The sequence below is a fragment of the Cricetulus griseus genome, chromosome 2 (assembly GCF_003668045.3).
Source record: "Cricetulus griseus strain 17A/GY chromosome 2, alternate assembly CriGri-PICRH-1.0, whole genome shotgun sequence".
NCBI classification, from domain to species: Eukaryota; Metazoa; Chordata; class Mammalia; order Rodentia; family Cricetidae; genus Cricetulus; species Cricetulus griseus.
The window spans coordinates 293,943,385-293,966,619 of record NC_048595.1 but is presented as its reverse complement, the minus strand read 5'-3'; the positions used below and the strand labels follow the sequence as shown (position 1 = coordinate 293,966,619).

At 45.4% G+C, this 23,235-nt stretch overlaps 1 protein-coding gene across 1 annotated transcript in view; it reads left to right on the top strand.

The window, feature by feature from the left end:
- Wdr27 (WD repeat domain 27) overlaps window positions 1–23,235 on the top strand; it is a 74,779-nt gene that overhangs the window by 23,722 nt on the left and 27,822 nt on the right. Inside the window, exons 10-21 of the mRNA XM_035440454.1 lie at window positions 83–186; window positions 1,371–1,438; window positions 1,664–1,785; window positions 2,277–2,359; window positions 3,800–3,878; window positions 5,772–5,849; window positions 7,170–7,267; window positions 8,740–8,829; window positions 12,800–12,921; window positions 14,342–14,475; window positions 17,894–17,991; window positions 18,723–18,844. Of these exons, the coding sequence (XP_035296345.1) occupies window positions 83–186; window positions 1,371–1,438; window positions 1,664–1,785; window positions 2,277–2,359; window positions 3,800–3,878; window positions 5,772–5,849; window positions 7,170–7,267; window positions 8,740–8,829; window positions 12,800–12,921; window positions 14,342–14,475; window positions 17,894–17,991; window positions 18,723–18,844 (1,198 nt within the window). The remainder of the gene's footprint in view (window positions 1–82; window positions 187–1,370; window positions 1,439–1,663; window positions 1,786–2,276; window positions 2,360–3,799; window positions 3,879–5,771; window positions 5,850–7,169; window positions 7,268–8,739; window positions 8,830–12,799; window positions 12,922–14,341; window positions 14,476–17,893; window positions 17,992–18,722; window positions 18,845–23,235) is intronic.

The following is a 23,235-nucleotide window of genomic DNA, read 5'->3' as shown; positions in this document are numbered from 1 at the left end:
CCGTCCCCATTGTATGGAGGAACGGGAATTCTGTTGTGGAGCTAACCTGAAGGAAGACTGTTTCTTTTTTTTCTAAGATCAGATTTTCTTCTGAGGGCACCAAATGCCTGTGGATTGGAAGCTCAACGGCTTTATTCATATTTAACCTGGCAAGCGTTGAATTGGAAGCTGCTTTACATTTCAAGGGTAAGGCCTTGAATTCAGTAATCTTTGATATTAGTCTCTTATGACTTGGCTTTCTTAAAACAGGCAGATGGGGAATAAAAGTTTGGGGTAAAAAATTTGGGGGTAGAAAGCCCGACCACTTGAATTAGAGGATAAGTTTATCAGTAGCCATACATGGCGCCTGCTCAGACCATCAGTAACCTCCTTGCTGCGGAATCTGAAGGACATAGCTTTAGTTCTGCTCTTCAGGAACTTCCAGCACTTCTCTTTCTCAGGTGTGTCTCTCAGGCTCCTGGGAGGCCCTCCCCCTATCCTTGTGTGTCAGAATTCTGTGAAATCCTCCTTCATTCAACTGTGTGAGGATCCTGTGAAGCTCTCCTTCCGTCTCTGTGTTGGGAGCCTATGAGCCTCCCCCCCTCCCCCCGCCACCATGTGTCAGACACCTGCTTGTATCAGGCAAGTACACCAGGCTCCCACAGGCTCTTTTGCTCACACATGCTCTGTCAGTACTGCTGGCAATTCACTCTGAATACTCAGCACTGGTATAGACAATACAAAGGAGGAACTATTCTCTCCAGCCCTGGGAGAAAGACATACCTCCTCCTGCCTGGAAACTCCAGGCTCTTGTGTGCCTCAGTTCTGTTGTGTCTGTGTGGAAGACAGGGAGTTCTCCTTAGTGTGAACTTGCACCCTGTGATTAGATTCTGAGGCTTGCCTGCTGTTTGAGGTAAGCAGGACTCCTGCTTGGTCCTTCACTGTACTTCTGTTCCCCACAACACCCTGCTCTTGTTATGTGCTCTGAGAACATGACTTTCCTGTCATCTCCTGCTTCTCCATCCCTCAGCTGGATAAATGTATGGCTCAGCACAAAATTCCCCTTCCCCTGGCCTGTCTTTGCTTCTTGTCCCAGAGACTCTGTGTCACCATCATTTGTACTTCCTCTCAGCTGTGGGTTCTGGCTGCAAACCTTCGCCAGCATTCACAGTGTTACTCCCTTGCATGTTTGTACTCTTACCTGTGTCTGGATTCCTTACCATTTGACTATGTGAAACAGAACCTATCTGTCCACATTGTATCACCGACTGTGGACCTCTGCACCAGCTATATATCTTATAGCCCAAGAGCACTCATTGTAGTTCTTACAACCAGGCTAAACAAATGAGTCAGCTACTTATTTCTACTTATCAACCTCTCAAATGTTCAAGAATTTCAGAGCCTGAGTGTCCAAGTTGCTGGATCCTGTGCAGTGATGAGTGAGGCCAGGAGCCCCAAGGTGAGTGGTGAAACTTGTGCTGTGGGCATTTCTGTCAAATGCACGTCCCTGTGCTCTCTCCTGGTGGTAGTTCACACATGAAATTATGGCTTATTTCACACGGGTCTCTCCTGTTTGTACTTGTGAAGCAGATCTAACTGTCACATCTGTGTTTGCGACTGGAGCGTCGGGGCACACCCACAGCCCCAGTCCAGCCATGCTGCTAATCTTTTAAGTGTTCCGCAGGCATTTTGCATCCTATCCTCTATGTTTGGAAATAAGATTGCCATGTTGGAAATCAGCCTGAATGCTCTGCTGAGTTCTCAGAGGTGCCCTGGCACTGGAAGGACACTTTCTGTGCTGGCAAGGTACAGTGTTCTACCCCACCCCCCCCACCCCCACCCCCAAATACCGCATTGTGTGTGGGTCCTCCCTGCATACTGCATTGTGTGTGGGTGCTGGCCGGCTGGGCACAAGGTACAGTCCTTGTGCATTTTAGGTCTCTTTCATGAGAAGAAATACAGGTAAACCTTGGAAACTCCCAACCACACTAATGCCCAATGAAAGAACTAACTTTTTATGCCGTGATTTTATTTTACTCAAACCTAAATGGCTCATAGTTTAATGTAAAATGCTAGTTCATTTCAAAGTTGAATGTAAATTATAAAATGGCACTTTTATTAAAGTATGTCATTATTTTTCTCATGAAGATAAGGACCGTGGGTAGTTTTAGTTTCCAAATATTGTTAATCTGTAATTGCCCGAGTTAATCTTACACTGTCCTTAACAATGTATGTTGCATTGAAACTGTTCTATCCAATCATCATTTGTTCTCACAATTTGGTTGTCTTTATTTTAGCTCCTGTGTCCTACCAACTTCTCCACTGTGTTTTGGAATTACTAAGGAAAACTCTCCTAAGCCTGCTAACACCAAACGACATGGTTAGTATCACATACTCCGAAACACATGTACAGATGTGGTCATCTCCCCCCACAGTCAGCATTGCTGTCTCACTCTGTGAATTCACTTTTGCCAAAAGACGAATCCAGTGCTGCTTCTTCTGTCTTTCAGATTTATTGCACATTATCTTTGGGTGGGAATGTGCTCCACACTTCCCCCCCTGAGTTTGTCATAATTCACAGGAACTCAAGAGCCCGTCTTAATACTGCTGTGTTTTCTTGGGGGACTTGCAGTGGCACCTGGGGTGAACCCTGGGTGGTTGAACAGTATGTTATAGCATCATGCACACTTCAGGGTGTGTTTCTGAAACATTTGGTCAAAGTACACCTGTCACAACTGGAAGTAATTTCTTGTATTAGTAAGGCCATAATACAATAATATTGTCTATCTAAAAAAATGGGTTTTGATTGTTTTTTGTAAACTGTAGCCAAATAGTCCTCAAATTGACTTTTTCAATTTATATTTTAAAAGTGAACTTTCATGTTAAGACAGCATAATTCATGGTTTCCCTATTTAAATTATAGGAATCATTGCTAATGAATGCCTCATTGTTTTCCCTTCATTGACCAATGCAGACTCACGGTCTTTTTAAGTCTCTCATTGACTTAGTTAAGATTATATCCCCCCCAAAAAAAACACACACACAGTCAGTCCCACGGATACATTCTGTATACATTCACCGCATCTACATGTTTCCTGGCTTTTTACCCCCAGGCTACTGGCTCAGCCTCTTCCAGATCTCCAGGCATGGTTTAGATGAGGCACTAGACCTCCCTGGTTTTTTCTAGGGTCCACATCATCTGGAGCACCCCATTCTGAGGCAGAAAAGTCATTCAGTCCCTGAATTTGATTTATGAGGCAGGTAGCCTGCCCCTGTTTGTACCAGGGTTCTTCTTGGTTGCACCTTCAATGGAATTAATGTCAGGTTGAGCCTGTGCACTGTGGTCCATTCCTGTGTGTTTTTTCCATCAGGGACCCTGTACAGGATTGAAGTACTTGCTGCTATCTGGGTGTGGTGCCACTTGCCCTTCATCCCAGTTCTTGGGAGATAATGGCATTCCAGTTTCATGAGTTAGAGGCCAGCCTGGTGTACAAAACGAGTCTTAGGACAGTCAGGACTGTTTCACAGAGAAATCCTATCTCCCCAAAAACAAACAGAAAAAGAAAAAAAGAAATACACGGTGTTACACATAACATGGTTTAGTATAGTTTGCATTAATTTCTTGTACCTTTCATCCCTTGATGAACTTTTGGCTGTTTTTCCTTGGCTTGACTTCTGCATGGAAGCCTCTTCCATGCAGAAATGAAGCCTCTTCATTTCATTGGTCAGAGGGTCGTTTTGCTAGAATTTTCCTGGTTTTGGGAGACAGTGATATCGTAAAGTTAAATGTTTGCTGCTTCTTTTGCATCATGTCATATAGCTATGAGGAGTGTCGTTGAGGACCGGCCCCTGGTTTTCCACACTAAGATCAGGTCATCTGGCTATACATCGGCACCACAGTAAGTACCAGCCATCATGTGTTTGTCAGTGGTAGAACTGACCTGCAAGAATACCATGGAGATGGGATTTAGTATGGACACTAATGTGTCCACCATGATCAGGGCAGGCAGGGACCTAACTTGGAATAAAATGTGAGCTAGACCACAGAGTACCACAGTCATCATGAGGGTAGCAGCTATACAGGTAACATTTGTTACGTTCTTACTGGCCGCTGATCTCTACTCAGCTCCTTGTGTTCTGGTGAGCGAGAAGCTGGTGGGTTGGCAAAGTGGAGAAAGGCAGTTCATTAAAATGAAGTAGCTCACCAAGGCCTGGCCTAACTCTCTCTCTCTCTCTCTCTCTCTCTCTCTCTCTCTCTCTCTCTCTCTCATCTCTGTCTGTCTGTCTGTCTTTCGTAAATACAGCCTGCTGAGCTTCTATGCATGTTTTTAAGGCTGGCCAAGTGGGATTGTGTAACCCATCATTGAGTTCATCTGAGACCACACCCCTTTGATTAGAACAGCTTTGTTGCTATATCAGGGTGTTAAAACTCAGGATATTTAAAATCTGAAGCAGCAAGTCTAATGGTCAGGCTATTTATAGGCCCCAAACCACAAAGCTTCATGGGAGAACCACCACAAAGTCTAGAGGCAATTTTCTTTTCCTTTACAACATGTAGTCACTTATCTCAAACTAAACCTCATGTGTTTTTTTTTTTTTTTTTCGAGACAGGGTTTCTCTGTGTAGCTTTGGAGCCTATCCTGGCACTTGCTCTGGAGACCAGGCTGGCCTCGAACTCACAGAGATCTGCCTGCCTCTGCCTCCTGAGTGCTGGGATTATAGATGTGCGCCACCAATGCCCAGCTCTCATGTGTGTCTTTAACACAGTAGTCCAAGTTACCCCAGGATCTGGAGCTCCATGGGATCCCTGCACTTATAGCATGTGACAGTTTTTGGTGGGGTCTCTGTCTTCTCCCAGTTGGTGCTCTCACCTTACCTTCACTCTTGCCCACCTGCTCTCACCTCAGCCTTGAGGCCCTGCTCAGTTCTTTTCAAGGCCTCTGACCGACCTCGGCCATCCTGTACATAACTGCAGTTCTACCACCCCCTCAGTCCTCCTGTATCTTACCAGTCCTTTTCTTTCCCAAATGGCAACAGCTGTGGATGTGTGTTACTTATTGTCTATTCTATAGACCTGTGTTTGGGCAGCATTTGGCTCCTTAAAACTCTCAAATAAGATACTCATGAAAAAAATGTCAGGTACATAAAAGGAAGGATGGATGAGTAGAGAGATGGGTGGATGGAGAGATCACTAGATGGAAAGAAAGATGAATCAATAGAAGGACCAGTTAGTCACAGGTGTGTACCAACTGTGGCCCACTGGCCACATAAGCTCCAGGATAGCTATGACTATAGCCAGCACAAACCACAAATCTACTTAGAGCAATATGAGGTTTTTGTTTGTTGAATTTTAAAATTTGATTGCATACTATAGTTTTGAGCATGAACTTCATAGATGACAATGTGGCCCAGAGAAGATACCCCTGAATGAATGATGGCAGATGGATGGATTGGGTGGATTGGAAATTCATGCATTAGAACAACACAGCATTTTAATCTATGAGGTTAAGAATGGATGATGTGCAAGGCTGTGGTGGTCCTGATGCTGCTCTGGGACTTTGAGCTGAGAGGCATTAGATAGGATTACCAAAGAGGAGGGGTGTAGCATTGTGACATCTCTGAGTCAGGGTGAGTGACTGTTCTTGAACTCAAGAAGAACAGAAGGAAGCTGAAAAAAATGCAAGTTTGTACATGTTTAATTTTTCCTTGTAAAATATAAATATTTTAAGAAATTTAGAATCCTAATTGTTGAGAGTGATATGTATATATGTGTATATGTGTTTTCCTTCCAGTGTGACTATGTTTTCTCCAAAGACGAACATCAAGCATAATAGCAAAAGAGCTTCAAAATTCAAGAACAATTACAAATGGTATGTAATTGAGTGCATGCACTAAGTAAATTTGAAGCAACTTAGAAACATTCTTAAAGTGCTTACTTGATTTTTAAACAGATATATGTCTATGTATGCATAAATATGAATACAAACATGTCATTGATATACATTCAAATCAAATATGGTTGTCTCATTTTAGTATTTCTTTGGCTCTTCTGCTCTTTTTATTATGTTTTGAAATAGTGAGTTTTTGCTAAAATGCAGTTGTAGGAAAGTATTGCTTCTGGTGCTGACCACCCCTGAGAACCATTTCAGGTCTCCATGGTGACAGAGGGGCAGTTGCAGAGCCAGTATAGCTTCTTAGTGGTCATCACTGGTTCATTGACTTGGACATGCTTCCAACATAGTCTGAATATGTACAAAGAGTTTGGGACCTTGGCCTTGCCTCAGGCTGAACTTTATATGACGAACATATAAGATATATGATGAAAAAAGAGATTGTGGGCTGCCTAACTTAATGCTCATCTTTATGTACCCCACACCTGCATTTGAACAATGATTTGAACAATGCTTACTGGAACATGGAGTGTTTGTGATTGACCCTTATCAGTGGCATCTATTATTGGGGCTTAGCATAGGTGCTTTCACACATATGCACAGTGTTCCTTGATGAGAGTGACCTGATGTTGTCTACTACTCTCACTATATAGCCCTTCCAGTCTCCAGAGTCTCACTTGGTATTGGGTATGTGTACTTGCAGTGACTTGTGGGGGTGTCTGGACGAGTTCAAAGAAGTCCTGGTGGGGCCCTACATTTCTCTAGTTAGTATGTAAAGTGCATTTCCAGCTTAGGGTATTTTCCACTTATGATGGGTTTGTGAAACCATGACTCCACTGCAAGTTGAAGAATACTAGTCAGTATTATAATACCAACCCATAGACGTATGAAACTAGGGGCTTCGGAGATGGCTTAGTGGTTAAGAGTGCCTGCCATGAAAACAAGAGGGTCTGAATTTGCATTCTTAGCACACACATAAGAGCTTGAAGAATGACATCTGGGGTTGACCTCTGGCCTCCTTATGCACATGCACACATATGTACTTATATGCACACATGCATACCTGCACACATTCATACTACACACCAACCCACAAAGATATGTCTTTGATAATACAGAATACAAATCTGTTTTAAAGAGTTGTTCATGATTGTGACTGTAAGAGTTTATATAGATTTTCAGCTTTAATCATATAAAAGGATATATCTGAGTAGAGGGAAATATACTTAATGTCCAAGTTTATTTCTAATCTCTCACAAACTTATCTTTTGGTTTTTTTCACTATGGCCTTCCTTGAAGTAAGGAGTACTCTTTGGAGAGGTTCCTACCCAGAAACCTCAGCAGGCAGGTTGCTGTGGCCCAGGAGCCTGTTGCTGTGAGCTGTGTGCAGTTCTCAGGTAAGCCTCCTCTTGGAAACATTTGCTCTTCATACCTGCAGCTGGATTCTTCCCACCATCCTGGGGTGGATTTGTTTTTGAAGATCTTGGTTGTATGGGTCAGGATTCTCTAGAGGAACAGACCTGATAGAAGGAAAATACATATGTGGGATTTGAGTGGCTTACAGACCATAGTCCAGCTAGTCCAACAATGTCTATTTCCTGATGGAAAGGCCAAGGATCCAGTAGTTGTTCCAGTCCATGAATCTGGATGTCTCAGCTGGTCTACAGACTGTGTGAGAATCCAGAAGAAGTAGGTTCTAATACCAGTGAAGGAACATCTAAGTGGCAGGGTAGATGAAAGTGTCAGCAACAGAGAAGGGCAAGGAGGCAAAAAGCAAGTGCCGTGTCCTTCTTTTCCTTCTTTCATATTGATTTGTGCAAGCTGCCACCAGGTGTGACCTCTATTTAGGCTGGATCTTCTGACCTCAACTGATCCAGGTTTAGGAGTGGTCTTCTTACCTCAAACGATCCAGTCAAGAACTCCCACCCTTTCACGGGTATGCCTGACTTCTCCGGCTTTAGTTGATTCCAGATATAGTCAGATTGACGATCAAGATAAGTCAGAACTGATATGCACGGCTTGGATCTAGAATGAAGTGGGGATTCGATTGTACTTAATGAGGGCTGTCACGGGGCGCTTCTGTCCTTCAGTACTCCAGGAGGGCGAACACACTTTCCACAATGACCCCTTTACACAGGAGACTGGCGAGATGGCTTTCTGTAGACAGAAGCTAGAGATGTGACCACAGGGGCATCACAGGGCGGTCTTGAAACTGGCCTGTGAGCTGTGTCTCTCCCTCAGGTGGACCACGTCTCACAGGCAGGAAAGAACACCACTTTGACCTCCACAGGTGCTGCCATGTTCTCAAATGTATCTTAGCTGCGTTCTTCCCAAGGCTCTTTTACGGGTTCTCACATTTTTTCTTGAAGGTGTTTGGAAGGGGTGAAGTGGCTACTTGTGAGTAGCTGCGGCTTTGTGAAGATACCCTTACCTCCTTCAGAGTGTTTTCGGTGGGTCGTCTAAGTATTATCGCACTTTGTCACTCTGGATAAAGGAACTCTGCCTTTCAGATAATTCTAGGCAGACACCTTTTGGAAACTGAATGTGCAGTGCTGGCAGTGGGCATCTTTTGATCCCCGATTTTGACTATTGTGGAAGTGCTCTTGCAATACAGCAGCTCTGCAGTCTGGGGCTCAGCCCTGATCCTTTTATCTTCTGTGAGCAGAAGGCTGCAATGGTCCCAGAGACAGCTGCTCTGTGAAGGTTCTGATGAGGGGTTGGCTGAAGGACCAAGAAACCCTTGGGAAGCTGGGCATATGAATGACCGTCGAGCCTTCTTAATACTCTGAGTGTTCTCCACTCTAACAGTCAGTTGATCAGTGGGATTCCCATGTTACTATTCTATTGTGCTGTTTGTTTTTTTAAACAGGGGATGGACAGCAGTTGGCCTGTGGCTTAGCTAACCATCTTTCCCTGGTCTTTGATGCTAGCCTTTCTGGAACGCCTGCTGCTTTTTCAGGTATCCCTAATCTTGAGGAATGGAAATGAGGGAGGGTGGATCTTGTGGGCCATGCTTGTCCAAAGCAGACTGAGCTCCAGTTTCCCATACACGGTGGCTCATTGGTGGGCCTGGGCTTCTGGGACAGGTTACTGCAAGCTACTAAACCAGGTGGAGGCTGTATATGTTCCCAGTGTGCATGTTCACTAAGACAAAGCAGCAAGCTGTGCCCTCAGTAGGTGCCTTGTCTGTTGCTTATGCTGCTTTGAGATTCAGGTTGGTGCAGTCTAGGTAGACAGCTGATGCTGTGGTGGGGATGAGAGTATCCCAGCGTTGAGTGTGTCATCAACTTCTTGGGAACCCTGAACTCTGGTGGGATTGTGCCACCTGCTCCTCCTGCATGTGGTCCTATGCAGCCTCTGCACGAGCTGGTAGGGATCCAGGTGGATCCAAACATCCTTGCTGTCAACTGAGGAGTGCGAGGGTGTCACTCCAGAGCTGACAAAAAGAAACGTCAGAGGTCAGGAGGTAGAATTGTGCAGGGCAGGTGTGGAGCAAGTGCATTGTCAGGTCGGGGTACTAAGATGTGCCCTGCCTCCAGGGCAGATGAGAGCCAGCACTGTTGGTGAGGTGCTGTGGCTCTCGGGTGTGATTTGTACTCAGTGACAATACCACAGGTGCTCTCTGCTAGTGCAGTCACAGTGTCATCTCCCTGTTGCTTTTGATTGTTAGCAAGCCTGGCAAATGCTTGAGACTTTTGTTGTTATTGTTGTTGTTTATTTGTTTTTAATTAGTTCTTTAAGAATTTTGAAAAAAAATCGATCATATTCATCCCCCCTCCCAACTCTTCTCAGATCCATGCCTTCCTTACCCACCAAACTTTGTGTCCTTTTTTTTTTTCTAGCCCATCAGTTCCAGTTTGTGTTGGTCGTAAACTTTTGTATGTCTGGCCTTCCACTGCAGTTTGGATGATCTACCAGGGACCATGCCCTTAAAGAAAACCTACTTTCTCTCTCCCAGCAGCTACCAGTTGTCAGTAGCTCTTCCTGCCTACCTCCCCTCTCCTTATTGGGATTTGGTCCAGTTTGGGCTCGCACAGGTTTTAAGCATGCTCCCACACCTGCTATGAGTTCCTAGGTCATGTGCCCTGCTGTATCTGGAAAGCAGTTTCCTTGTGTCATCTACCATCCCTGGCTCTACAGCCTTTCTACCTTGGGATGTCCCATTTAGGGTTGAACATTTCACAATCTCTTATTACCCAGTTGTAGGCCTTGGTGTCAATCATCTCTTTTTCTTCTTCTTCTTCTTCTTCTTCTTCTTCTTCTTCTTCTTCTTCTTCTTCTTCTTCTTCTTCTTCTTCTTCTTCTTGTTTTTCGAGACAGGGTTTCTCTGTGTAGCTTTGGAGCCTATCTTGGCACTTGCTCTGGAGACCAGGCTGGCCTCGAACTCACAGAGATCTGCCTGCCTCTGCCTCCTGAGTGCTGGGATTAAAGGCATACACCACCAATGCCCGGTCAATCATCACCTCTTGAAGAAAGAAGTGACTCTGTTGAGAGGTAACTAATCTAAAGATATAAGGATAGATCATTAGGAGTCAGTTTTACACTGTGACTGGCCATTTATCAGAACAACAGTATTATGTTCTCCCCCAGGACCTCTGACCTGTCTAGCCACAGATTCTTAGGCCAGATATTGGTGCCAGGTGTGGGTGTCAATTTATGGATGGGCCTTACATTCAATCAGAAAGTTTGTCCCCATTACATTCATGCCACCGTTATGCCAGTGGGCATGTTCTTAACAGGCCTATATTTTTTCCCCATTTTTTATTTAAATTAGAAACAAGATTATTTTACATGTCAATCTCAGTTCCCTCTGCCTCCCCTCCTCCCCTGCCCCCTCAACTAACACCCTACCTCTCCCATACCCTTTCTGCTCCCCAGAGAGGGTGAGGCCTTCCATAGGGGTCTTCAGAGTCTGTCATATCCTTTGGGATAAGGTGTCAGGCCTATCTTTATTGTGGCTTTCCGAGTTTACAGCCAGATAAAATTTATGACTACGTCTCCTTTGGTAGAATACACAGCACCTCCCGGTACTATGAAAGCCACCCAGCATGGAAAAACTTGCAGGTGTTTACCAGATTGATTTCCTTATATTCTATGTCTCAAGTACGTGGCATCTTTATCAGCAGGGTCTTATAATCAATTTCTGGATGCTAGCCAAGAACATTGGCAATGGCCTGAAATGTTTGAGAATCTGTGAGCACCCAGTGTCCAGCAACTTCGAAAGTGGCTACCATTTTGGACATTGGGCCTTTTGGTTGTTAGCCTATGGTATCTAGTTAGGACTTGCCACCTCCTTGTAGAGTAACTCCATTTAAACTCTTCTCATATGTGCCTGAATACATTTTAAGGCTCCCATGAGATTTTTTTCGAAAGCTCTATGGTGTCTTTTATCCCTCATATTCCCTTATCTACTCTTCTTTCCCAGCCCCCACCCCATTTAGCTTCCTTTTCCATTATGCCCTTTACCTTTTTATATCACTTCATTCTGTCTCTGCTCCCTTGAAATCTCCATGCCATGGCCCCTTACTAATCTCCTGACCTCCATAGATGTTCCCGATGAAGCACATATATCTAAAGAGTCAAAGATAGTATCTACAAATCAGAGAAAACATGGCACGTTTGTCTTTCTGGGTCTGGGTTATCTCACTTGTGGTGGTCCTCATCCATTCACCTGCATATTTCATAATCCACACACACTTCTGTTGAAGACACCTAGACTATTATGAATAGAGCAATGGTGAACATGGATGGGCAAGTTTATGTATAGTAGGGTACAGAACCCTTTGAGTATAGAATTCTATAGATAGATCATGTGGTGGTTCATTTCTAGCTTTTTGAGCAACTTCCACACAGATTTCCATAGGGCCCCACTTTTACACTCCCACGAGCAGTGGTATAAAGTATTCATTGACAGGTCCTATTGTGAAAATGCCAGAATTTGACACAAGAGGGCAGCAAAGCCATTTGACATACTTTTTCCGGCTTGGTAACTTTTTTGTTCTGTTTTGAGGTCCCTTTTCAGAGCGGCTTTTCATTTTTATTTTGGCGGTTTTCTGGCCAGCATGCTCTGGTGATACCGATTCGCTGACTGCCCTTTTAATTGCAGTGTGCAATTCCCGTGCTGAGACCAGCCCTGGTGGGAGGTTCCTGTTAGCTAGATTCCTGTCAAAGTTGTGGTTCCTGACTCTGCTGTTTTCACCACACAGCACTCTGGGGTGAAATGTGATGGTTCAGCAACTCTTGGGTCACTGATACCCTGGTGCCTGCTCGACACTGTGCAGCCTCCAGCTCCCCTGTCTGTCTGTTTCCACTGGTTCTTCCAGGGAAGGACTCGTGATGTTGTCTCTAAGTCTCTGCTTCTGTGAATCCTCAGGCTCTTGGTTTTCTGAGAACACTCAGGTAGTTATGGTTTCAAGTTTGCCATATAGAGACTGTGAGGGCAAAGATGGGGTTAGGAGACAGCATGCTCCTTGTTGGAAAGAGACTGGAGTAGGGACTGTGCCATCTGCCCGTAGGTCCCCTAGCAGGTGCTGTCCACAGGTGTGCTAGCACCTGTGTAAACCAGCCGCCAAAGCAGCCAGAGAACATTCCCAAGCATCTTCAGTGAAGTCTTCTATTTTCTCCCTTGAAAACCAAAAGAAAAGGCTCTTTTAAATACTGGTAGACACCATTGGGTCTACAGATCTCTGATTCTTACACTGTTAGGTTAGAACCTCCCCCGACCTGGATACACAAAGTCAGAGCTTCATCTTTAAGACACATGAGATCTTAGAAAGGCCTCCTCTGCAAGCCCCATCAACAGGTCTTTAGTGCAAGGGCATCTGACACCAGACCTCGCAGCAAGAAATTGCCTCCCTGTTCCCTGAGAAGAAGCTGCTGTGGTACAGGCAGACCTTCTCCTTGCTTCTCCCTTTGTCCTGAACACTTAGGTCATGATGGAGCTGTGAACACCGTCTGCTGGAGCCATGACAAAAGGTGGCTGTTGTCTACAGGCCGGGACCGGACACTGAGGATGTGGTCAGTTCACAGGACAGAACTCATGCTGCTTTTGGTAATGAATACATGAGCACATATGTCATGGTGGGTAGCAATGGCAGATAAGCTGCGTAGTGGTCCTGGGCTGTGGACAGTCACAGCTGTCTGGCTTTCTGGTGGGGGGGGCGGGGAGGTCAGGGCTATATAGTTTATATTCACTACAATAGAAACATGACAGTGGGACAGTTTCTTACATTCATTCACACATGAAATTCATGCATATATAAAACACATGGTAATACATTCTTGGTGTGTAATATGTACATCGACGAATATATTTAATATATATTTATATTTATTATGGTACGAAAATGGCAAAAATATCCATAGTAAAACATGGGTAATTTTACATGTTAGTTCATTATTATATTATAGAGGCAATAATGATGGACAAGAGCATGTTATGTGAAGGAGTGCGATGATTTGCTTAAATGCATGCATGTAAAGTGATTTGGAAATAGAATGAGAAGAGGGAGACAGACGCAGCACTAAATCTCACCACTAAGATGGAAAGAGGAGAGGTGCTAAGAAATCTTTCATCTTCTCATGAATTGCAACCTAACCTAGAAGTGGTGAGCATTTAGAAAAGTCAGAGAGTGGCTGACTCTGGACATTTTAATTATAATATCTACACTCAACAGTATGTGAAAGTGATAGAAACTGTACTTTAAAGTTTGACCTTTTCCTGGGCTGCTGAACCAAGGATGCAGTGTTCCCTGGCAGTGCTCCCTGGTAATGCTGGGGTGTGCACATGCTCCGTTGGTCTCGTGGTCCACACTCTGCAGGGTCTGAATACTAAGTTGTGGCGCTCCACGTTTGGCTAGGTCTTGAGTGCATTGTCATCTGCCACAGTCAGCTGCATCACCTCACAAGTCATGTCTCTGGAGAGGTCAGAAGGGCAAACGGGCTGGTCAGGGTCAGTACCCTACAGGAAGTTCCCAGCAGCCCCAGAGCTCTCAGTGCTGGTCCCTGGGCTGGGGCCTGATGGGCCATGAGACAGGAAGTTGGTAGTAGACACCTAGAACTGTGTTCCAGATGGTCTCAGTTTCAACACCTTGATATCCAGTGCCTCATTTATCCCCATTTCCCAATCTTCTGAGCCAGCTCTGTGGCAGAAGCCTGTGATCTCAGATTAAGGAGGCCGAGGCAGGGTGATCCTCCAAGTGAGTTCGAGGCCAGTTGGGATCACATATTGAGATCCTGCCTCAAAATTCCCTTCCTCACAAAATTCCCTTCCCTTTCAACGTTTTTTACCTTAGATTTTGTAGATGGGCAGAATCGAAAAGCCTCATCACAGTGAGCTTTGACAGCAAGCAGAATCAGCGTTGTGAGCTGGCTGTGACAAGATGTGTTCAGGATGAGGACAGGAGTGGGAGGAGGGCTGTTGGGAGACTGCGATAGCGTGCTGCGGTGCTCACAGCTGTTCTGCTTCACAGGGCCCAGATTTCTTTCCCAAGCCAATAACATCTGCACAGTTCTACTACATGGATTCTTTCATACTGTTGTCTTCTGGCCCTGAATTTCGACTGCTAAAGTACCACATTGACCTCTGTAGGGATGACATACGAAGGTAGGTGGCCTCCCCAATGCTTCTAACCCTCCTGATCCTGCCCCAAAGAGCCAGCCCCCTTTCTCACTCTGGCCCACCACCTCTTCATTCTTAGAGATATGCACTTTAAATTTTCAGTCTATAAAATACAGAAGGGGGAATTTGCAGTTATTAGCTTCTCAGTTGTCCTGCCTCAGAACACACTCCTCTGCTTTTGAGTTTAACATGATGTCCCTCCTTGCTCTTACTCTTTTGTCCGTTCATTTTTTGGTCCTACCATCATGTTACCACTATACAAGAGTTAGTTTAGTCTTAAAGTGAAGTTCTGAGGGGCTGTCTGCCTCTGCCTCTATATTTCCCTTTTCTTTAATTATCTTAAGAAAATAGCCATGGATGAATGGAAAGGTGAATGCAAGGAGTGTCTCTTAAGAAGTTGCTGTAATTTCTAATGCTGGGAAACTAAATGCATGTTTAAACATTGGTATTCATGTTCTGCATCCAGTGCAAACATTGAAATGTTACTTAGAGGAATATCTAATAATAATGATAGACTTTTGATATTTAAAGTAAAAATTACTGTAGCATAAATATGGTTTCATACTAAAATGTCTGGCAGAATATTCATCACAATGCTCACTTACGTAAAAAGAGACTTTTTGTTTTCCTTCTATATTTGCCACCTTATGTAATAAAACATATTTTACTTTCCTTATCAGTGGAAAGTTGTTAGAAGCATAGGTATAAATGGATTCTGATGAGTGATTTACGGTGATGGAGTTCATCAAATTTCTGGGATGTCAGCAACTGTAATTTTGCTTAACCTGTTTGTCGTTATAGGCAGGGCATGTCATCTCATCATAACAGGGTAAAATGACACAGTGTAGAAGGAGGAGCTACTTATTGCCTGCGGCATACTTGAACTCATGTGATGGCTGCACTTGCAATGTTGGAACTGTCTTGCATTGCATTTTTTGGGTTCAGTGCAGAAACTAACCCAGCCCATTTCTTTCATCCCACTCACCCCAGCCCACACAGCACTGCTTTCCCCTCTCATCTGCTGTATCCTACTTTATCCCATCCTGTTCTTCCCTCCCACCCCACCCCATCCCATCTCATCCCATCTCATCCTACCCCATCCCATCCCATCCCATCTCATCCCACCCCATCCCATCCCATCCCACCCCATCCCATCTCATCCCACCCCATCCCATCCCCCCCGTCCCATCCCATCCCACCCCTTCCCATCTACCCCATCCATCCCATCCACCCCTTCCTACCCCCTCATCCCATCTCATCCTACCCATCCCACCCGTCCCATCCATCCACCCCATCCATCCCACCCCATCCCATCCCACCCCATCCCATCCTCATCTCATACCCCATTATCCCACCCATCCCATCCCATCCTCCCACCCCATCCTACCCCATCCCACCCCATCCCATCCTATTCTACCTCATCACACACCATCCTACCCCACACCATCCCATCCTACCCCACCCCATCCCATCCTACCCCATCCCATCCCACCCCGTCCCATCCTACCCCATCCCATCTCATCTTTCCCCATCCCACTCCATCCTACCCCCATCTCATCCTACCCCATCCCATCTCACCCTACCTCATCCCACCAAATCCTACCCCATCCCATCTCATCCTACCCTATCCTACCCCGTCCTACCCTATCCTACCCCATCCTACCCTATCCCACCCCATTCTACCCCATCCCATCCCATCCTACCCCTTCCCATCCTACCCCATACCATTCTATGCTACCCATCCCATCCCATCCTATCCCATCTCATTCTGTCCCACCCTACTCCACCCCATTCCACATCAACTCATCCTACCCCAAAACAGAAATCATTACCTGCTGTGGTTGGCAGCTTCTGTCAGGAACACCAGAAGTGGGTCTCAACAAGTCATTGGTGAACTGCTCTGTGCCAGACAACTTTGTCTCTGAAGTCACCAGTGCCTATTTTTTTCTGTGATCACCACTATGGGCTATAGTCTAGCCAGAATTGACCCCCCCTTCCTCCCCTCCCTCCCTCCCTCCCTCCCTCTCCTCCCCCTCCCTCCCCTCCTCCCTCCCTCTCCTCCCCTCCCTCCTCCCTCCCTCCCTCCCTCCCCCTCCCTCCTCCCTCCCTCCCTCTCCCTCCTCCTCCTCCCTCCCTCCCTCCCTCCCTCCATCCCTTCCCTCCCTCCTCCCTCCCTCCCTCCCTCCCTCTCTCCCTCTCCTCCCTCCCTCTCCCTCCCTCCCTCTCTCTCTCTCTCTCTCTCTCTCTCTCTCTCTCTCTCTCTCTCTCTCTCCCCTCTCTCTCAGTGCCAGCATTTACCTGATTGGGCAGACACAGGCTTAGAATAAATAATCCACACTGCAACTCAGTTGGTGGCAGTGGAAAGTAGAGGAAAGGGGCTTCTAATAGGTAAGGTTTTAATTTTGAAAGATGACTGAGGACAATGACTGTGTTCACGCCTGCTGGATTATCTGCATGGCCTTCTTTCAGGTTCTTAGTTTTTCTTTATGCCTCTGCCTGGCCACCTTTCTGGAAAGTCTTCCCTCATCCTTCTTTCTCAGCCATCCTTCCATGTAACTTAAGCACTGTTTCACCATGGCCATCTGTGTGACCACCGCCCCGTCTTTGAACATCTATTCTCAAGCCTCCCTTGAGACTTGACCGCACTCTGTTTCTGTCTTTGTATGGTCACCTCCCTGATGTCCCTTCTGGATTATGTTGCTCAGAGGCCTATTCCAGAGTTTCTCAGCCTTGGATACAATGCTCTTCCAGGCAGCTCCCTTCACCATCTGTTGGAAAACACAAGTATCTTCATCCCCGGCAGTGCAGCATCTGCCCTGGGCCTGGCCTAGCTCTTGTGTGCCACCAGGCTGACTCTTTTGACATTCTTTTTGCCTTGCCCTTGCCAAGCTGTGCTCAGGCTGGGCTGAGATTACTTCGTAGGCTGGCCTGACAGTTATTTTCCCTTAGGAAATTATTTCCATGGTTAAGATCATGCATCTATTAAAGAAATGTCCAATGCTCGTGTTACCCTTCTGAAAGTAATAAGGACTAATATTTAGGATGAGATATTAACACTGTGTAACTGGCTGAGTACCTATAAGGGAATCTGTAAGTATTTTAGAATTAAGAGACAAACTTGCTTTCCCATAGTTATGAATGAGTTATTTTGGGCTATATAATATACTGTTATTTTCATGAAGCATTCCTAGAGAAAAAAACAACCCAGAATTTTTTTCTGATAGAAAACTGAGTTAATTTCCCAAAGGAAGATTAAGGTGGCTTATTCACTCATCCCCTTAGTATTAAAACATATGGGTAAGCAATAAAAACCCTTTATTTTCATTTTTATGTTCTTAAATGTAGAATGTTTAGTTGTAGACAGAAGTAAAAACATTGGTCATCTTCCCACCGTTTCTTCCAGGTATAAACCAAAAAGCAGGTATAAGCCTATTTTCAGGCTCCCATTGACCAGTGGAGCAGATGTGACCACCGTGTCTGCAGTGAACGACTTTTATTCCCGTATCCTTCCTTCCAGTCTGTGGTTGTGCCTTGCACTGAGCATTGCTTTCTGGCAAAAGCCCTTTCTGGGCATCTGAGAAGCCCCAGGTATCCTGCTGGGCATGAAGGACAGATGAATGGTTCTTCTTGTAGGATGTGGGGCCTTTTGCAGTAATTGTAGGTGGAGTAACCTTCAATTAATAGTAAGAAGCACCTCCAAGGATTAACAGTCTGGGTTATGACATACCGTGCGAGCTCTCCAAACTCATCTGTATTTACTGAATAATGCGTTGTCAGCGAGTATTTTTTCTTAGTAAACTGTCACTTGTAAACTGCTACCTGCTGTGGGCATCCTTGGATTCCATGGACTGGGCTGTCAAAACTCAGCATCTGCCTTTTGACAGAGCATGAAGTGGTCTATAACCTGTGCTGACGACAAGCCACATGGCGGGCTGTACTCTGTCCTTTCACCTTCATCTCCCACCGTGTATTCCAGTCGCTGGTGGACATCTCCACTGTGTCTTGTGCCGTGTGCTCTGTCCCTGTCACTGCTGCTCTTCTGCTCCTGCCCTAGCTGGGAGCTCCCACTGGTAGAGTTGCACTGAGTGTTTTCTCTGGAACTTCAGAAATTCTTTACTAATTATCCATTTCTGAGTCCTATGAGGTCCCCCCTTTTTTTTGATGATAAAGTGGGTAGAACTGTGTGCCCATAGATGAGACTTCGAGATGGTCCCTTGACTGACCCCCTGCAGATATTGTACTCACAGCTGGTCGGGACAGGAGTGTGGAAGTTTTTGACCTTAATGTTGGCCACAGCGCTGCAGTGATAGCTGAAGTCCATTCACGGCCTGCCCATCAAATCTGTCAAAATAAAGTAAGTTTGTAGATAGTAGAAGTAGTATTTGAAAATTCTTGGCTTAGTGTGTTTAACAATTATAAATGTATTACAATGCAAACTTATAACTACTGCCAGATCCAGTATTAGCTTTGTTCTGTGTTAAACTTCCTTCTTTTGCTACAGATATCTTCAAGATTTATTTATTTATTTATTGTATTTTAAAATTATGTGTGTATGTGTGTATCTATGTGTCAGTGTCAGTGTTCTTGGACACTAGAGACACTGGATTGTCCTAGAGCTGGAATTAAAGGGGCATATAGGCTACCCAATATGGGTGATTGGAACTGAACTGAGGTCCTCTAGAAGAGCAGTGTGTTGGCTATATCTCTAGCCCCTGCAGATGTCTTAATAACATTGTGTGGGACTTTTTGTTCTTTGTCTTTGATTAATTGCCCATCCATGTAGATATCTGTAACTAGCAATGCATTCTCACTTAAGCTGGGGTAGTCTGGATGTATATGTGATGGTGGGAATAAATGGCAGTCATGTCCATTGCAGGCTGTGACAGTCTCTGAATCACAGACTCTCCTTGCACGGTTGGATACAATTACCCTCTTTGATACATTGTGGTTTTTAAAGATGTTCTCAGATGTGTTAAAGGTGGGGTTAATAGTCTAATGGGCCAAGTCTTTTCTTAGGTTTCTAGTGTTGTGATGTATCTTGACCAAAAGTAGCTTGGAGTTTATAGTCAGTCACATCATGGAGGGAAGCTGCAGGCACAAACTGATGCATAAGTCATGGAGGGTGCTGCTCACTAGTTTGCTTTCCGTTGCTTACACAACTTAGACAACCCCTGTCAAGGGGTGGCACCACCCACAGTGGCTGCGTCCTCCCACATTAACCATTAATCAAGAAAACGCCCCTCGGACTTGCATAGAGGCCATCTGATGGAGGCGTTTCTTAACTGAGGTTCCTCTTCCTAGATAACTCTAGTTTGTGCCAAGTTGGTGAAACAAAACAAAACAAATAAACAAACAAACAAAAACGAAAACAAAAACAACCAACCAGGACGGTCCCAGAGTGACTCATTACCTAAAAGCCATCTAAGGCTTATGAAAAAAGCTGATTTTAAAAAGAGCTGTGTCTGTGTGTGATGATATACATGTTTGTGTGTAAGTGTGTGTGTGTGCCATGACCTGTGCAGGGTCCCTGTACAGAGGTTAGGATGTCTTTATTCAGATAAACACCAGCCAAACACAAGCCAGAGAGAGAGTGCCCTGAGGCAGCAGGCTAGGGAGCCCAGAAAGAGAGTGCTCCCATGTCTGTCACCTCCTTAAGAATTCCCCAAGCATCATCCTGAACCTCCCCTGACCTGCTCCTGGGAGGCGGGGCTACAATGTCTTCCTCTGTTGTTTGTCCCTGCACTAAGTGCTCTGGGCTAGCTGACCTGAAAGCTTCCAGTTGTACTGTAGAAGTGTGGAGAATACAGGGAGCTGTCACCACAGCCTGTTCATGGGCTCTAGAGATCTGAACTCAGGTAGTCAAGCTTACAAGGCAAGGAGCAACCTCCCTGGCTCCTGTTTTTGTTTGTTTGCTCTTGTAAACTTAAGACATGATTTTATTTTTGAGGCAGTCTCTCATTAAGTAGCTCAGGCTTGCCCGAAACTTTCAGTCTTTCAGTGCTGAGATTGGGATACTTCCCCATGAGTCAAAAGGCCTCAGAGGCTCCCAAATAGCCCAGGCTGTTGCCATTGCTTTTGACTTCCCATCATAGCTAGATGGTGACTCACTGCTGAAGACACTACACACTACAGTTGTAGGATATTGATAAATCAAGCCACAACTATCCTGATAGCTAACTTCCTGATGGTTATCTATCATAGTAAAGTGTTATGCAGGCCACCTATCCAGTAGTGGACCCTGTGTGTTTTAATGTTAGCCCGCTGCGTAAGATGTACTCCCCATGCAATAGTAGCACGACTGCTATGGGAGTGACCACCTGCTTTCTAGGAGAAATTCAGGCCTGGTTACTACAAAGCTGGTCACAAAGGCCCAAGGCTCAGAATGTCATCGGCCCTAGGGAAGGGGGAACTACTAAGGCTATCTTCTTAAATAGATATGTTATTGAACTGCCTTCTAAATGTTTATGTTTGTACCCATAGATTAATGATCTAATCGTTGGTCAGAGAAACTTCTTTTGGCAATGGGTTGCAGTCAGTCCAGACTCAGGGTCGGTTCAAGTGTTGAGAACAAGAGACTGAGTGCTCACCCCCAAGTAGACCATCTGTGTCACATATTTTCCTTCCTGCCCCCAAGACCCAGGGAACATTTTGGAAAAGGAATAGCAAGAATGTAAGAACTGGAGGATGGGAAGTTGTTCCATGAAATGCTGTGCTCTGGACATATCATGGCCATTGCTCATAGCAGCTATGGTTATCTGAACAAGATCCAGCAATTAATATTCTAGCATGGAATAGGGTAGTTATTGACAACCAATGGCTTCCTGAAGGGGAGGTAATTTTTCTGTGGGGTTATAGCTGCTGATAGGTTGCCCACATTCCAAAGAATGGCCCCATAACCATTGGCAGTGCCAATTAGACATAGTGGGCTGTGAAAAACAAGTAGACACGAAGGTAGAGATGGAAGAATTGACAGAGATCTGAAGGAAGTAGGGGAGAGGATTTGGTTTGGATATGTACACATGCATGAAAAAAGGAATAAATACAAAATATTCTTAAAATGGGTCCATTTTCTTTAAGAGCTTCTACTTCTTAGCTGAGACAAAAATAAGTGCTAGCCAACATAACATACACATTTTCAGTAGTTCATCTCTCCGATAAGATTAGATATCATTGTAATATAGTGTTTAAAGTAGTCTTTTCTCTCTTTAAACGTTGCATCAAATAGCCATGGGTAGGAAGGCAGTCACGTGTCTTTGTATACAAAAGTGCATAGCAAGGTCCTTGTGCTTGAGGAATTCACACTTTCATGAGAAGAATGTGTAATCACAGATTCAGTCTCCATCTGATTATACATATGGACAAAGGGTAGAGAAAGTAGGGTGGTACCAGAAGGATGTTCACAGGAACAGAGTGCAGGGAGTGCAGATTGGTTGCTGTGGTTGTTGTTGCTTGAATGTAATTGACCCCCATAAGCTCACAGGGACTGGCACCATTAAGAGGTGTGGCATTGTTGGAGGAAATGTGTCACTGTGGGAGCTGGCTTTGAGATCTCCTTTGCTCAAGCTACACTCAATGTGACACTCAGACAACTTCCTGTTACCTGTGGGTCAAGATGTGGGACCCTCAGCTCCTTCTCCAGCACCATGGTCTGCCTGCACACTACCATGTCTCACCATGATGAAAATGGACTGATCCTCTGAAACTGTAAGCCACCACAATTAAATGTTTTTCCTTTATAAGAGTTGCTGTGGTCATGGTGTCTCTTCACAACAGTAGAAAACCTAACTGAGGCAGTTGTCATGCTCTGTGCTACTGTGGCAAAGCAAGCCCTGGGAGGAATGGATACTGGATACTGACTAGGACAGAAGCATCCCCTGGACAGGACCTTGAGAATTACTCTGGGAATGGCCGTAGCCATTGCAGAGTTGGAGCATGGGCAAGCTGTCCTTTCAGACATCATGTGATCATGTGGTTTGTACCACCTGAGGATTTCAGGACCCATTGTCAGAGCTCAGCTCAGCCTTTAGACAGTAGGCAAGGATGTTAGGGGTGGTGACTAAGGGATTGAGCACCACGACTGAACTACTTTGTATCTCTCTCTCTTTGGGCTGGAGCCTGGGCTTGCTGTATGCACAGAGGGCTGCCCCTGGGCATAGAGCAGAGCTGTCAAGGCTGGGTGGGCAGGTGTGTGGAATTACTGGGCCTCACCCAGTCCCCCCTCCCCCCACACACCTGCTGCTACATGGTTGCCTCTTGGCATGCTTGCTTTCTGCACTCTGTTCTGAGGTGCTAAGGTAACACCTTGAGATGTGTCTGCTTTCTATTAGTGTCAGGAACCTGTTGTGCTGGAAAGGAAGAGAGGTGGAGAGGCGCTTACTCATGCCATGATGCACACGCCCGCATATGGCTGCCACGCTGTGCTGTGACCTGAGGAACCCTGCTGCCAGCTTCCTTGCTGCCCACAGTGACTAGTGCTTTTCACCCTGGCAGAAGCAGCTCATTCCCCCACCAGCAGTGGAACCCAGGGTTTTGATCCCCGCACGTAGAATTAGGATCATTTTTACCTCCGGCTGTAACAACTGGCTGGCTCTCTTTGGTAGTGTCCCAGGCCCACCCTTTTCCACCCCCACCCCCAAGCCTGCCTGCTCAAAGCTAAGAGTGTCTAGTAGGAACTGAGTAGGTTCTTCCTTACATCTTCCAGGCCACACTCAGTCTGGCTGTACCTGGCTGCCTGGTGCTGCGTGA